This window comes from Oncorhynchus nerka, linkage group LG9b (genome assembly GCF_034236695.1).
Source record: "Oncorhynchus nerka isolate Pitt River linkage group LG9b, Oner_Uvic_2.0, whole genome shotgun sequence".
Taxonomy (NCBI): domain Eukaryota; kingdom Metazoa; phylum Chordata; class Actinopteri; order Salmoniformes; family Salmonidae; genus Oncorhynchus; species Oncorhynchus nerka.
In genome coordinates this window covers 8,327,055-8,342,238 of record NC_088424.1, presented here as the reverse complement: position 1 = coordinate 8,342,238, position 15,184 = coordinate 8,327,055, and the positions used below count along the sequence as shown (strand labels likewise).

Here is a 15,184-nt window from a genome sequence, read left to right as displayed (position 1 = left end):
CGCATACTGGCTCTAACCAGAATAGAAAGAGGAGTGGGAGGCCCCGGTGCACAACTGAGCAAGAGGACAAGTACATTTAGACTGTCTAGTCCTCAACTGGCAGCTTCATTAAATAGTACCCGCAAAACACCAGTCAACGTCAACAGTGAAGAGGCGACTCTGGGATGCTGGCCTTCTAGGCAGAGTTGCAAAGAAAATGCCATATCTCAGACTGGCCAATAAAAACAAAAGATTAAGATGGGCAAAAGAACACAGACACTGGACAGTGGAGCTCTGCCTAGAAGGCCAGCATCCCGGAGTCGTCTCTTCAATGTTGACGTTGAGACTGGTGTTGCAGGTACTAGGGTTTTCTAATGAGCAATTAGCCTTTTAAAATGATAAACTTGGATTAGCTAACACCATTGGAACACAGGAGTGATGGTTGCTGATAATGGGACTCCGTACGCCTATGGAGCTATTCCATAAAAAATCTGCCATTTCCAGCTACAATAGTCATTTACAACATTACCGATGTCTACACTGTATTTCTGATCAATTTGAGTTTATTGTAATGAACAAAAAATGTGCTTTTCTTTCTAAAACAAGGACATTTCTAAATGACCCCAAACTTTTGAACGGTAGTGGATGTAAATTTGATTGTTCTGTATTTCATTTTCAATTAATTTGCAAAAATTTCTAAAAACAGGTTTTCACATGTCATTATGGGATATTGATGGGTGACAAAAACGATTTAGAATTCAGGCTGTAACACAACAAAGTGTGGATTAAGTCGAGGGGTATGAATACTTTCTGAAGGCACTGTTTGCAAAGAGTGTGTGGTTGTCTTTAATATAGCCTACCATTCATTGTGTCACTCATTAACCATTCTCTATGCCTCAAGTTACCACACTCGCAGAACAGCTCCCCTCCTTTGTAAAGGACACCAGCAGTATGATCTCTATCATTGAATCTCTTGATCCTCTCCCTGAGAATACCTTGTTAGTTACTTTTGATGTTGAGTCATTATACACTAATATTCCACACAAGGGCGGTAATTGAAGCTATGGAACATTTTCTTCTGCAACGTGACCCTAATGAACTACCTTCCAGTGCATGCATTATAACATTGGCTGAAATAGTACTCACGCATAACTATTTCATGTTTCTAAATTATTTCTTTATTCAGACGAAAGGTACTGCTATGGGATCCCCCATGGCTCCTAACTATGCTAATTTGTATGTGGGTTACATGGAGAAACAGTCTATTTTCAATCCTCTCAAAAATGTTTTCTTGCCTCACATCATTGTTTGGAAACAGTATATTGATGATATTTTTGTTCTATGGAGGGGTGATGCAAAACAGCTCCAGGCTTTTCATGCTTTTCTTAACTCCTGTTCTGAGCATCTGAGATTTACTATGCAATCTGATACACGTCAAATCAGTTTTCTTGATCTTCTGATCTTGTGTGAAGATAATGTTCTATACACTGATCTTTACATGAAGCCTACTGATCGTAACAGTTTGTTGAGGGCTGATAGTTGTCACCCACTTCCCTTGAAAAATATTTTGCCCTACAGCTAATTCTGTCGAATCAAAAGAATTTGCAAAAAACAGTCCGATTTCGACAGAAATATGGCTGAGACGCAAAGAAAGTTCGAGGAGAGGGGCTACAAGAATGATCAGATTAATATTGCCATTGAGAAAATTCAAAACAAAATGAGACATAACCTTTTTCAAGGTCAGTCTCGCAAAAAGACGCATTCTTGCGTTCTAACTACCCGCTATTCAAAGCGTCCTGAAGAAATTAAGGGAATTGTTCACAAACATTGGCACATCCTAAAATCCGATGATAGTCTCGGTAATGTGTTTTCGGACCTTCCCTTGGTCGTATTCTCGCGGGGCAGAAATCTCAGAGACCAATTGGTAAACTCTGATTTACCACCCCAAGATATTCCTGAACAACGTCTATTTGCGCCCCTACTGGATGGAAATTACAAATGTAATGGCTGTGCTCAATGCAATGGCACTTATAAATGTAGATCCTTCAAACACCCACAAACAGGGAAACAGATCCCAATAAAAGGTGTTATTACGTGCTCCACTAAGGCAGTTATTTATCTTATAACTTTCCTTGTGGTAAAAAGTATGTAGGTAAAACAAAGTGCGAATTAAAAGTATGTATCTCAGAGCATCGTAGCACCATTAGGTGTAAAAACTTTACTTATCCAGTTGCGGCCCACTTCTTGGAGGCAGGCCACTCAATTTCGTCTCTGCGTTATATTGGCATCGAACATGTCACCCTCCCTAGGAGAGTGGGTGACCTTGATAATTTGTTAAAACGAGAGGCTGCCTGGATCTTTAATTTAAAGACCCTTGCGCCCTTCGGTCTCAACGTAGACTTTGATCTGAAGCCATTCTTGTGATTATTGTGACTTTGCATTTACATTACATTGCATTTAAGTCATTTAGCAGACGCTCTTATCCAGAGCGACTTACAAATTGGTGCATTCACCTTATGACATCCAGTGGAACAGTAGTGCATCTAAATCTTTTAAGGGGGGTGAGAGGGATTACTTTATCCTATCCTAGGTATTCCTTAAAGAGGTGGGGTTTCAGGTGTCTCCGGAAGGTGGTGATTGACTCCGCTGTCCTGGCGTCGTGAGGGAGTTTGTTCCACCATTGGGGGGCCAGAGCAGCGAACAGTTTTGACTGGGCTGAGCGGGAACTGTACTTCCTCAGTGGTAGGGAGGCGAGCAGGCCAGAGGTGGATGAACGCAGTGCCCTTGTTTGGGTGTAGGGCCTGATCAGAGCCTGGAGGTACTGAGGTGCCGTTCCCCTCACAGCTCCGTAGGCAAGCACCATGGTCTTGTAGCGGATGCGAGCTTCAACTGGAAGCCAGTGGAGAGAGCGGAGGAGCGGGGTGACGTGAGAGAACTTGGGAAGGTTGAACACCAGACGGGCTGCGGCGTTCTGGATGAGTTGTAGGGGTTTAATGGCACAGGCAGGGAGCCCAGCCAACAGCGAGTTGCAGTAATCCAGACGGGAGATGACGAGTGCCTGGATTAGGACCTGCGCCGCTTCCTGTGTGAGGCAGGGTCGTACTCTGCGGATGTTGTAGAGCATGAACCTACAGGAACGGGCCACCGCCTTGATGTTAGTTGAGAACGACAGGGTGTTGTCCAGGATCACGCCAAGGTTCTTAGCGCTCTGGGAGGAGGACACAATGGAGTTGTCAACCGTGATGGCGAGATCATGGAACGGGCAGTCCTTCCCCGGGAGGAAGAGCAGCTCCGTCTTGCCCGAGGTTCAGCTTGAGGTGGTGATCCGTCATCCACACTGATATGTCTGCCAGACATGCAGAGATGCGATTCGCCACCTGATCATCAGAAGGGGGAAAGGAGAAGATTAATTGTGTGTCGTCTGCATAGCAATGATAGGAGAGACCATGTGAGGTTATGACAGAGCCAAGTGACTTGGTGTATAGCGAGAATAGGAGAGGGCCTAGAACAGAGCCCTGGGGGACACCAGTGGTGAGAGCACGTGGTGTGGAGACGGATTCTCGCCACGCCACCTGGTAGGAGCGACCTGTCAGGTAGGACGCAATCCAAGCGTGGGCCGCGCCAGAGATGCCCAACTCGGAGAGGGTGGAGAGGAGGATCTGATGGTTCACAGTATCGAAGGCAGCCGATAGGTCTAGAAGGATGAGAGCAGAGGAGAGAGAGTTAGCTTTAGCAGTGCGGAGCGCCTCCGTGATACAGAGAAGAGCAGTCTCAGTTGAATGACTAGTCTTGAAACCTGACTGATTTGGATCAAGAAGGTCATTCTGAGAGAGATAGCGGGAGAGCTGGCCAAGGACGGCATGTTCAAGAGTTTTGGAGAGAAAAGAAAGAAGGGATACTGGTCTGTAGTTGTTGACATCGGAGGGATCGAGTGTAGGTTTTTTCAGAAGGGGTGCAACTCTCGCTCTCTTGAAGACGGAAGGGACGTAGCCAGCGGTCAGGGATGAGTTGATGAGCGAGGTGAGGTAAGGGAGAAGGTCTCCGGAAATGGTCTGGAGAAGAGAGGAGGGGATAGGGTCAAGCGGGCAGGTTGTTGGGCGGCCGGCCGTCACAAGACGCGAGATTTCATCTGGAGAGAGGGGGAGAAAGAGGTCAGAGCACAGGGTAGGGCAGTGTGAGCAGAACCAGCGGTGTCGTTTGACTTAGCAAACGAGGATCGGATGTCGTCGACCTTCTTTTCAAATGGTTGACGAAGTCATCTGCAGAGAGGGAGGAGGGGGAGGGGGAGGAGGATTCAGGAGGGAGGAGAAGGTTGCAAAGAGCTTCCTAGGGTTAGAGGCAGATGCTTGGAATTTAGAGTGGTAGAAAGTGGCTTTAGCAGCAGAGACAGAGGAGGAAAATGTAGAGAGGAGGGAGTGAAAGGATGTCAGGTCCGCAGGGAGGCGAGTTTTCCTCCATTTCCGCTCGGCTGCCCGGAGCCCTGTTCTGTGAGCTCGCAATGAGTCGTTGAGCCACGGAGCGGGAGGGGAGGACCGAGCCGGCCTGGAGGATAGGGGACATAGAGAGTCAAAGGATGCAGAAAGGGAGGAGAGGAGGGTTGAGGAGGCAGAATCAGGAGATAGGTTGGAGAAGGTTTGAGCAGAGGGAAGAGATGATAGGATGGTAGAGGAGAGAGTAGCGGGGGAGAGAGAGCGAAGGTTGGGACGGCGCGATACCATCCGAGTAGGGGCAGTGTGGGAAGTGTTGGATGAGAGCGAGAGGGAGAAGGATACAAGGTAGTGGTCGGAGACTTGGAGGGGTGTTGCAATGAGGTTAGTGGAAGAACAGCATCTAGTAAAGATGAGGTCGAGCGTATTTCCTGCCTTGTGAGTAGGGGGGAAGGTGAGAGGGTGAGGTCAAAAGAGGAGAGGAGTGGAAAGAAGGAGGCAGAGAGGAATGAGTCAAAGGTAGACGTGGGGAGGTTAAAGTCGCCCAGAACTGTGAGAGGTGAGCCGTCCTCAGGAAAGGAGCTTATCAAGGCATCAAGCTCATTGATGAACTCTCCGAGGAACCTGGAGGGCGATAAATGATAAGGATGTTAAGCTTGAAAGGGCTGGTAACTGTGACAGCATGGAATTCAAAGGAGGCGATAGACAGATGGGTAAGGGGAGAAAGAGAGAATGACCACTTTGGAGAGATGAGGATCCCGGTGCCACCACCCCGCTGACCAGAAGCTCTCGGGATGTGCGAGAACACGTGGGCAGACGAAGAGAGAGCAGTAGGAGTAGCAGTGTTGTCTGTGGTGATCCATGTTTCCGTCAGTGCCAAGAAGTCGAGGGACTGGAGGGAGGCATAGGCTGAGATGAACTCTGCCTTGTTGGCCGCAGATCGGCAGTTCCAGAGGCTACCGGAGACCTGGAACTCCACGTGGGTCGTGCGCGCTGGGACCACCAGATTAGGGTGGCCGCGGCCACGCGGTGTGGAGCGTTTGTATGGTCTGTGCAGAGAGGAGAGAACAGGGATAGACAGACACATAGTTGACAGGCTACACAAGAGGCTACGCTAATGCAAAAACTTTGCCATTTTAATTGTTTGTAAACTTGTATTGTCAAATTAATCTATGATTGTATGTTATCCATTTGTTTGTATGCTGTTCTTTGTATGCCATTTTAATATTTGATTATTAACCAATGATATTAGGCCACTCCTGGCCATGATTACAGACACCTGTGTCTTTTGACACTATATAAACGAGTCATCCCGCAGTGTTTGTGATTATACCCTGATGAAGACAGCTTGGCTGTCGAAACGTTGGTATTACATTTTTGCATCTGAGCTCCTAGAGTGTGCGGCTCTCTTTTATTTTATTCTCAAGTTACCACACTACCACATAAAAGTATGGCTCTGTTTTTGTCATAGCAAATAAGAGAGCTTTACCTGGAATTAGCATTAGCATTAGCTCTCTCACTATGGTTTTCCTTCCTTTTCAGGCTTCCAAATTGTCTTGAGAAGGAAGACCGGAGCCTATATTTCCAGACGTTTGATCTGGCGGAGTGCCTGGTCGCGCCAGGATACAACGCTGAGCGTCTCTCAATCCCCTACGTCCCCCAAGTGACAGGTAAGCACAGTTTTGTAGATAGGAGAAAACACAGATGGGGTGGTTTAGGTTCAGTTTTGCCTTTTATATCACAATGAATAAGATTTACATGGACAGGAGGGACCTCATCCCAGATCACCATTCCTATTCACCATTCCTATTCCGAGAAGCTTGATCCATCCAGCCCCTGAAAACACATTAGAAAAGAAAGGAATGTAGCAGCTTGCATTGGTACTATAAAGTGTAAGGTGTAAGCACATTTATCACAATATAGTTTTCACATTTGTTCATGTAGGACAGGGCTCTCCAACCCCAGTTATAACTAACCTGATTCAGGTTATCAATAAGCTAATTTTTAGAATCAGGTATGCTAGATTAGGGTTGGGACGAAAACCTACAGGACAGTAGCTCTCCAGGAACGAGGTTGGAGACCCCTGATGTACAGAAATATGTTTTCATTTATTGCAGTTGTTCATGTAGGTAGGGTGTCGTTATTTCTATACTCTTGATAAACCTTGACTATAAATCATTTAATTTCTTACTTGTACAGTAAGAGTGTGGTAAGTCTTAAATTGACTCAGAAAGCAACATGGTAATTAGCTGTTTGTTTTGTTTCCTTCCCACTCCTATTGTTTGACTCAGTCCTATACACGGTAGGGAAGATCCTCCACAGGTGCAGGCAGACATCGCAAGGTAACCCGACCAAGTAGAGGAGCTTAGTTTGACGCCCAATCCTCTTTAGTGATAGTACCCGTGTCACTGCTCTCCCAACATGGTGCAACAGTCTCTGTTGGTGTCCATTTTGGCACAACACTAATTGAATGCAGTGAATATTTGGGTTTCTCTTTAGTGTATTGTCAAGTGAGCCAGATTCTGACCTTTTCAACACAAGTATGTTTATAAGTGAAGCTAAATTAGTGTATTTAAAGCGAACCCATTGCACATCGATAGCACCAAGGTTGGAGGTCGTTGACCTATAGATTACCCTTTCACCTCAACTCCGGACCAGAGCCCCAATTCTCACATGTTCACCTTTGACCTCTAAAAAAGGGCGTTCCCTACTGCCCATTCCCCAAATACACTGTTGCTTTGAAACCAAGCAGAAGCCTTGTAGATTCCAGAGCATCGTTGAATGATTTGTCAATTAGATATGTCTTTCAATTCATACTTCAAGTGTATTGTATGATATTAATGTTTGTAACTATGGCACTTGCATTTGGATTTATGTTATGGTGAGTACAATTTATAGGTGTATAGCAGTAAAGGGTTTTGTGAGTAATGTTGATACTAGTCATCTCTGCAGAATTTGCTGTGTAGCATAGATATGTCAAATGTGTTAGATATTTTAGAAAGCTGCTTGTCTTTGTCAGTACTTAGTACAGTAGTTGCATTGAACTTGTACTGTTTATCATTTTTTATTGTATGCTGTCACATGTACAGTGCTTTCAGAAGTTATTCACACCCCTTCACTTTTTCCACGTTTGTGACCGACCAGCTCAAATCGGCCTTATGTAACAAAACTTGAAATTGTGTTTTTTTTAATTGGATAGTAGAGTAGAGACTCAAAACTACAAAATAGTATATCATACACTGCATTTTTGAGGAACAATGGGAAAGTAATTCTGCTTTGAATGTTTCCAAACTTGTAAACTCCCTTTTGAGAAAATGGCCTTTGAATGTTTTGGTACCTAGTGGAAAGGTCTCATTTGTCTACACCCATTCAGCATTGTTCACGCCCTCATAAGCCAGCCCCACCCAGCTCTTTAAGGATTCACATGTGAGGTCATGTACTAAACAGTGAGTAGTGTGGGTCTCTACAGAAGGTGTAAACGGTACAGCCAAATGGTTACTGGCATAGATACTGTCAATATCAAATAATATACAGTATGTACAAGAACAATATCAGTGATATATGAGGTAGTTAGTTATATGCTTACAATCAGGGGTAAAGTGGCTGAGCAGCAGGATAACATGTTTTTATTGTAGCAGCAACGTATGGCGTGTGTGTGTGTTAGGAGAGAGTCTTGTGAATAGAGGCACTGCAGAATGTGCTGACGACTGGTCCGTGTGAACCACACACGGACAAGGGAATCTGTATTCGGAGAGCCTGTTTCTGTCCTGCCCTTGACTTTGGTGCAGGGCATGTGATGTCCTGATCTTCTCAAACATACGTTTGTCTAGCTGTGTCCAGTCCAGGTGGTGCTTGTACAGGCAGACCATCTATGGGAGGAAGGATGTCAGCGTTGCGCAGCAGCTTGGTTTGGCCTGTGATCAGGAAGTGAAGTTCCAGACCGTGGTGGAGCTTTGTGCATGGTCAGCCAGGCACAATACCAGAGCACAAATTTGTTCTTGTTTTGGCCACTGCAGTTATCACAATTCAGGTCCACACATGTTTCCCCAACTCTGTAGTTGGTGAAGAAATGGTGCATTTAGTTGATGACTGCGCTGCTGACTTTGCTGGATGACATGCCTTCATCAATCAAGTAGTTGACTTGTTGTGGGTTTCCTTCACAGCAAACACCAAACAAGGCACACTTGAGAGGAGTTAGAAAGTAGATGGGGCCTGGCTGCATAGGGTCAGAAGGATAGTACACCTGCAAACAACACAAGAACATTAAGATAAGTTAATGAAAAGAAAATGTAACATTTTTTAATGCATCATTATCAGGTAAGTTTCACTTCCCTACAAGTGTGCGGAGCAGCAGCACTCTCAGCTGTCTGTCCTGTCCCCCTGTAGCGCTGTCTTAGGCATCTCACAACACGGACATTGCAATTTTTTGCCCTGGCCACATCTGCAGTCCTCATGCATTCCTTGCAGCGTGCCTTAGGCACGTTCACGCAGTGTGTTTTGGTGTTTTTCAGAGTCAGTAGAAAGGCCTCTTTAGTGTCCTAAGTTTTCATAACTGTGACCTTAATTGCCTACCGTCTGTAAGCTGTTAGTGTCTTAACGACCGTTCCACAGGTGCATGTTCATTAATTGTTTATGGTTCATTGAACAAGCATGGGAAACAGTGTTTAAACCCTTAACAATGAAGATCTGTGAAGTTATTTGGATTTTTAGGAATTATCTTTGAAAGACCGGGTCCTGAAAAAGGTCTGTTTATTCTTTTGCTGAGTTTATTTGTTCAGCACTTTTGAAATGTACGGCTACATATTTCAGAACATAGGCCGTTCTTACAGTATTCTCCCTGTACACCAAGTCAGAACCGTAGGATAAATAAAGGGGTCATATAAGCAGACAATGAAAGCTCTTACAATATTCTATGATGACATTTCTCTAAAACAAGGTATAGGCTACATATGCACCAACAAGTCAGATTAGTAAGCTAAGTTATGAGGGGGAAAGGGACCACATTTTACGTGAGGTATATGGGCTACTAACAGCTTACTACACCTCATACACGTTCTTAGCTACAGTATACATATTTCCCTGGCGTAGTATGCAATTTATGCAGCAGTATACAAGACATTTTTGGACTCACCGTTGTGCTGTGCTCACTTGAACAGGAAGGTAGCACAGCGGTCCTTCTTGTGGGCAAATTTTGTCATGAATTTATGGTGCTAGAAAAAAAACAAGGTCGAATCATGACGTCAGTGATCTTCAGGTCGGCGCATCTAGAAAGTGGTTAGTGTTGGACTAGTAACCGAACGGTTGCAAGATCGAATCCCCGAGCTGACAAGGTACAAATCTGTCGTTCTGCCCCTGAGCAAGGCAGTTAACCCACTGTTCCTAGGCCGTCATTGAAAATAAGATTTTGTTCTTAACTGACTTGCCTAGTTAAATAAAGGTAAAACGATATGTATTTTCCCAGTCGGCGCTGTCTTGAGCTCACTGAAATCTGAGATTTCACAGTTACGAGTTTCCAGTTGTTTTGACCACAGCAGAAGTCATGCTGGATTGACACCATGGCCAATCTATTCAACCTTTTCTGGCCCATGGTGTTGCATGTTAATGTTTATCCTTTTAAGCTTGGAAAAGAGACCCTTAAACATAGAACACACCCTCTCCACCAAATAGCAGTGAGGGGAAGCAAAATAGTGATTGCTTTGCAACGCTTGCCTAGCTTGCTTGATACGATTTTGAAAGTAGGATGTTGACATGATCAGTCCAATCAAAGCTATGGTAGATATAACGTGATTTGAGGTCATTTTATCAGTGGGCAATGATCTTGAGCCTTCTTGGATGGGCACTTCTAATGTAAATCTATGGCAGCACCCAAGGGGCTTGAACTTTCTAGCTCTCCGTGTAGATTTTGAGGTGAGGTAGTGTCCCCATGAGTAACAGAACACAGAGCCAATCCCGGCGCAACTAGAGAAGATTACCAACCCCTATGCCCTGTATTTTCCGCTGGTTGCCCCTCCACCACAGAAAGCACTGAGATAGGCTGAAACACCTGCAAGTTGGAGCTTACTCAAGAAAGCTTGCCCTGAATGACGGGTCGCCACTGACTATTCGACACCATCATGTAGATCCATGGTAGTCGCCATGTTAGTGTTTAAGTACCAAACTGCTTTAGTCGAGAGTATTCAGTGTGAATATGGTAATGCCAATATCCACAACACACACACACACGCACTGAGCTCTCATTAGCACCTTTCCACAAGTGGCTAGCTCATTAGTCATACCTGTTTAGTGTGTTTCAAGCTGTATGGGTCACATTGGTTTACACAGGTTTTTACCTACAATAATGAACACTTTTTTTTCCTTTTTTTTTCTCTTTTCTTTTTAAGACTGTATTTTATTTCACCTTTATTTAACCAGGTAGGCCAGTTGAGAACAAGTTCTCATTTACAACTGCGACCTGGCCAAGATTAAGCAAAGCAGTGCGACAAAAACAACAACACAGAGTTACACATGGACAAACGGCCTGGCTCGGACAGTGCTTCCTTACTTACTTACTTACTTACTTACTTACTTACTTCGGACGGGCACCACAACAAGTATATGATTCAGTTTAATTGAAGAATTTGACAGACCGTCTCCCAATACTTAATGGTATAATAACAAAGATGTACTGCATTCAATCTTGATTTAGAAACTCATTCATCTGACATATTTGTTTTTTCTTAATTTTCTTCCTTTTGTATTATTTTTATTGAGACATGCAGGTGGGGGGGAAACAGATTAGGGTTGGAGTGGGGGTTTAAACCCCTGTCTCCGATGGTGAGAGGAGTGCATATGTGTGAAGCTGGGAGTTTTTCTGCTCCACTACGGGCTCTGCACATCAGAGATATTTAATGGCGTTGAAATGCATTTCGTATCGTATGTATGACGCGGTTCCAAAAAAAGACAGTCAGCTAGATAGCACGTGTGTTACAGTACTATTCTTGACTAACACTGTACTGTGTACTTCAAACTGCAGTATGCCAACCTCCACTGAAGTAGTTGTTTTATGATGCAGATGAAGACCGCCTCACCAGAAGAAAGAGTTTGGTTGACACCATTTCTCTTCAAGTGGATTTCCCTTCCGATAGCCTGCCAGACAAGGTACGTCTGGACATATGTTTGTAATATGTAAATAAAGGAAAAGGAGGCAAGCTCTGAGTGCGGCTCTATTATGTTTTTGCATGTCTGAACATAAACAAATTAAACTGTCAACACTCCAACAACATTGAACACCTAAGCAGTGCTCCTACCTTCGCTTTCTATCGCACCGAAATGTACATGTCATGTCTTTTGATTGTGATTTCTGAGATCGTTGTGGGGATAATGGGGGTATCCGGTTTCACTTGGTATCAGGAAAAGTTGGTTTCTCTAATATATGGGATAAAGCCATATATTGTAGGTATTCGATATGATTATAAAACCATATGCACCTGATATAGTGTAAGTACAAGGAAGATTTCTCAATGCCCAGGGTTCTGTTGAGTAAAGTACTCCACTTTCTTTCTTTGCAGTCTCTGCTGGCTGAGGAGATCACCTTCGAGACTCTGAAAAAGGCCATTGGTAAGGCATTGGAACCCCTGTAGTTATGAGCAGAACCCCTTCAAACCGTATTAGTCTTTATAAAGTCTATCATAGCACACAGCATTTTAGCAAGCATAGTTCTTAATCGACCAGGCAGGCCAAAATGACAAAACATTGCTGAAATTTCAGGCGGTCTTTTCAAAATGATGTTTTTGACTGCACTGGGCCTTTAAGCTCAGTTGCTCAAAATGGAACATAGTGGTTAATGTGTCAATGAAATCAAATAACATTTTGATTGTTCACATACACATGGTTAGCAGATGTTATTGCGAGTGTAGCGAAATGCTTGTGCTTTTAGTTCCAAAATTGCAGCAATATCTAACATGTAATCTAACAAAAATTCTGAAATTTCAGCCTGTTTTTTCATTTTGGCCTCCCTGGTGACATCACCAGATTTGTAGTATTTTTATTGAAAATAATCACAGTAAGGTACTTTAATTATTGAATTATTAACCAGAAAATATTTGATATTGAAATAAAAACGTCTGCATTGGACCTTTAATGCGTCAAATTACAAAGACGTTACCAGATCATTTTTTTTTTGTAAATACCAGGTTAAAACCAGCTGAAATAGGAGATAAAATGGCATTTGTAAGCGGCCCTCTTCTCTCCAGACACCACAGGGTTGGAGGAGCAGGAGAAGGAGAAGAGGCGCCAGGTCATGGAGAAGTTCCAGAAGGCTCCATTTGAGGAGATTGCCGCCCACTGCGAGTCCAAGGTAAACCAAAGATTACGTTGACCACAGTGCTGCCACACACACACACACACTGCTTACTCTCTGTTTCACATAAATACCCACACACCCGTAGATCTTTACATTACTCTTTTTTTGTTTACAAGGCCTTACTTCATAAGCTTCCATCTTATCGAACTTTGTTGTTGAAGTATAGACACCCGAGTTGCCTAACCCGTTCATTCTTGAGGTTCGTAAGGTCTCCACCGAGCTAGGTAAATCTGCTTTTTGTTTTAATGCACCGTATTGCTGGAAAAAAATGTAATACATTTCATCTTGATGTTCTGGTGCCGTTCGGGCAATTTTAAAGTTTTGATTGGGGACTTATTTGTGGAGGAATGTAACTCATTGTCTTGGTGATTTGTGATGTTTTATTTGTGCTTCCCATGACTGTATTTTGTATTTTAATGTGTATATGTTTGGGTATAATGTATATTTATGTTGCACAGTGCATTCGGAAAGTTTTCAGTCCCCTAGACTTTTTCCACATTTTTTTACCATTACAGCCTTATTCTAAAATATATATATATTTTAAATTCCTCATCAATCTACACACAATACCCAATCATGACAAAGCAAAACAGGTTTTTAGAAATTTTTGCTAATTCATTAAAAATAAAAAACTGAAATACCTTATTTAGCTAAGTATTCAGACCCTTTGCTATGAGATTTGAAAAATTGAGCTCAGGTGTTTCCATTTGATCATCCTTCAGATATTTCTATAACTTGATTGTAGAGCACCTGTTGGACATTCAATTGATTGGACATGATTTGGAAAGGCACACGCCTGTCTATATAAGGTCCCACAGTTTACAGTGCCTGTCAGAGCAAAAACTAAACAAGGGATTGAAGGGATTGAAGGGATTGTCTGTAGAGCGCCGAGACAGCATTGTGTCGAGACACAGATCTGGGAAGGGTACCAAAATATTTCTGCAGCATTGAAGGTCCCCGAGAACACAGTAGCCTCCATCATTCTTAAATGGAAGAAGCTTGGAACCACCAAGACTCTTCCTAGACCTGACCGCCCAGCAAAACTGAGCAATTGGGGGAGAAGGTCCTTGGTCAGGGAGGTGACAAAGAACCCGATGGTCACTCTGACAGAGCTCTAAAGTTCCTCTGTGAAGATAGGAGAACCTTCCAGAAGGACAACCATCTCTGCAGCACTCCACCAATCAGGCCTTTATGGTTGAGTGGCCAGAAGGAAGGCACATGACAGCCTGCTTGGAGTTTGCTAAAAAGGCCTCTAAAGGACTCTGACCATGAGAAACATGATTGAACTATTTTGCCTGAATGCCAAGCATCACATCTGGAGGAAACCTGGCACCATCCCTAAGGTGAAGCATGGTGGTAGCATCATGCTGAGGGGATGTTTTTTAGCGGCAGGGACTGGAAGACTAGTCAGGATCGAGGGAAAGATGAATGGAGCAAGGTACAGAGAGATTCTGCTCTAGAGTGCTCAGGACCTCAGACTGGGGTGAAGGTTCACCTTCCAACCGGACAACGACCCTAAGCAACGACCCTAAGCCAAGACAATGCAGGAATGGCTTCAGGACAAGTTTCTGTATGTCCTTGAGTGGCCCAGCCAGATCTCTGACTTGAACCGGATCGAACATCTCTGTAGAGACCTGAAAATAGCTGTCCATCCAACCTGACAGAGCTTGAGAGGATCTGCAGAGAAGAATGGGAGAAACTCAAAGCTTGTGGTGACATACCCAAGAAGACTCCAGGCTGTAATCGCTGCCAAAGGTGCTTCAATAAAGTACTAAATGGTCTGAATACCTATGTAAATGTTATATTTCAGTTTTTTATGTTTAATACATTTGCAAACATTTCTAAAAATGTGTTTTTGCTTTGTCAATTTGGGGTAATGTCTGTAGATTGATGAGGAAAAATAACAATTGAATCCATTTCAGAATAAGGCTGTAACATAACAAAATATGGAATAGGGCAAGGGGTCTGAATACTTTACAAATGCACTGTATATACAGGGCACTTTTCCCTGTTAAAATACGGTTCAATGAAAAATTATAATAAAAAGTGCAAACAAGAGTTTAAAAAAATAAAATAAAATTTAAAGCTAATTTCCTGCAATTCTATCATGGAGCTGAGAGAATCATTTGCAGTTTTAATACATATTTCCTGAGATTCTATGCGTTTTGCCATGGTTAATGCTGTGTTATTTTACTCAACTATAATAACATTACTGCCCAATACCTCTAAATTAATTGCTTTTTGGATTTAAAATTCTCACTGACTGTCTAGCTTTTATTATTGGGACAATTAAGAATGTTTTTCTTCTTTTGGCTCTATAATCAAAAGGATAAAGTGTAGACTGTCAGCTTTAATTTTAGGGTATTTTCATCCATATCGGGTGAACGGTTTAGAAATTACAGCAATTTTGGTACATAGTCCCCCCATTTTAGGGGAG

The 15,184-nt window shown here is 43.3% G+C and overlaps 1 protein-coding gene across 2 annotated transcripts in view; it reads left to right on the top strand.

Moving 5' to 3' along the window:
• Nucleotides 1-15,184, top strand: part of efr3a (EFR3 homolog A (S. cerevisiae)) — a 252,918-nt gene that overhangs the window by 226,171 nt on the left and 11,563 nt on the right. For both annotated transcript variants that reach the window (XM_029641973.2, XM_029641974.2), the window contains exons 19-22: nucleotides 5,949-6,076; nucleotides 11,458-11,543; nucleotides 11,954-12,002; nucleotides 12,638-12,741. In XM_029641973.2, the coding sequence (XP_029497833.1) occupies nucleotides 5,949-6,076; nucleotides 11,458-11,543; nucleotides 11,954-12,002; nucleotides 12,638-12,741 (367 nt within the window). The remainder of the gene's footprint in view (nucleotides 1-5,948; nucleotides 6,077-11,457; nucleotides 11,544-11,953; nucleotides 12,003-12,637; nucleotides 12,742-15,184) is intronic.